At 47.8% G+C, this 892-nt stretch overlaps 1 protein-coding gene across 1 annotated transcript in view; it reads right to left on the minus strand.

Annotated features, from left to right (window-relative positions):
- The window catches only part of LOC122546366 (polyamine-transporting ATPase 13A3-like), a 263,479-nt gene extending 263,383 nt beyond the window's left edge, over positions 1-96 (minus strand). The window contains exon 1 of the mRNA XM_087982839.1: positions 4-96. Within this exon, the coding sequence (XP_087838965.1) occupies positions 4-96 (93 nt within the window). The remainder of the gene's footprint in view (positions 1-3) is intronic.
- Between the last annotated feature and the right edge of the window lie 796 nt (positions 97-892).

Raw genomic sequence — 892 nt, forward strand, 5'->3', positions numbered from 1 at the left:
AACCTGCCTTAAAGCTGCACCGTCCCTGCCCGATATCTGGTCTATCGACCGTAAATCACTTAAAGCTGCACTGTCCCCACTCAATATTTGGTCCATCAACCGTAATCCTCTTAAAGCCACACCGTCTCCCCCTCACATTTGATCCATCGACCGTAAATCACTTAAAGCAGCACCATCCCCGCCCAATATTTGGAACATCCATTGGAAATATCTTAAAGCCACATCACCACTGCTCAAAATTCAGCCCATCGATCATAAATCCCTTAAAGCCACTCCATCCTTGCCCAATATGTGCCCCATTGACTGTAAACATCTTCATACCATACCATTCCTCCCACCCATAATTGGTCCATCGACCATAAATCTCTTAAAGCTGCCCCATCCCCACCCAATATCTGGGTCGTTTCACAGACATACGTTCATGAATAGGAAAGGGTTTAGAGGGACAAGAGCAGGAATGTGGGGCTACTTTAATTTGGGATTATGGTCAGTGTGGACAGTGTTCCTGTGCTGGATGACTGCATGACTCTGTAAATTGGAACTGTGCTCCCTGGAGACTGGGCTCAGAGGAGATTTGATTGAGGTTTTTGAAAACCCTTACATGGTGCAGCACAGTGGCTCAGTGGTTAGTGCTGCTGCCTCACAACACCCGGGTCCCAGGTTTGATTCCAGCCTCAGGTGACTGTTTGTGTGGGTTTCCTCCCACAGTCCAAAGATGTGCAGGCCAGATAGATTGGCCAGGCTAAATTGCCCGTAGTGTTAGGTGCGTTAGGCAGAGGGGGGTGGGTTACTGTAGGGAATCTCTAATCTATTAATCCCTTAAAGCATCACCCTTCCTGTCCAATATTTGGTCCATTGACCGGAAATCCTTGAAAGTGGCACTATCCAGGAT

Source organism: Chiloscyllium plagiosum, unplaced genomic scaffold (genome assembly GCF_037043375.1).
Source record: "Chiloscyllium plagiosum isolate Xiang-an unplaced genomic scaffold, Cpla_swu_hap1 HiC_scaffold_44, whole genome shotgun sequence".
Lineage (NCBI taxonomy): Eukaryota > Metazoa > Chordata > Chondrichthyes > Orectolobiformes > Hemiscylliidae > Chiloscyllium > Chiloscyllium plagiosum.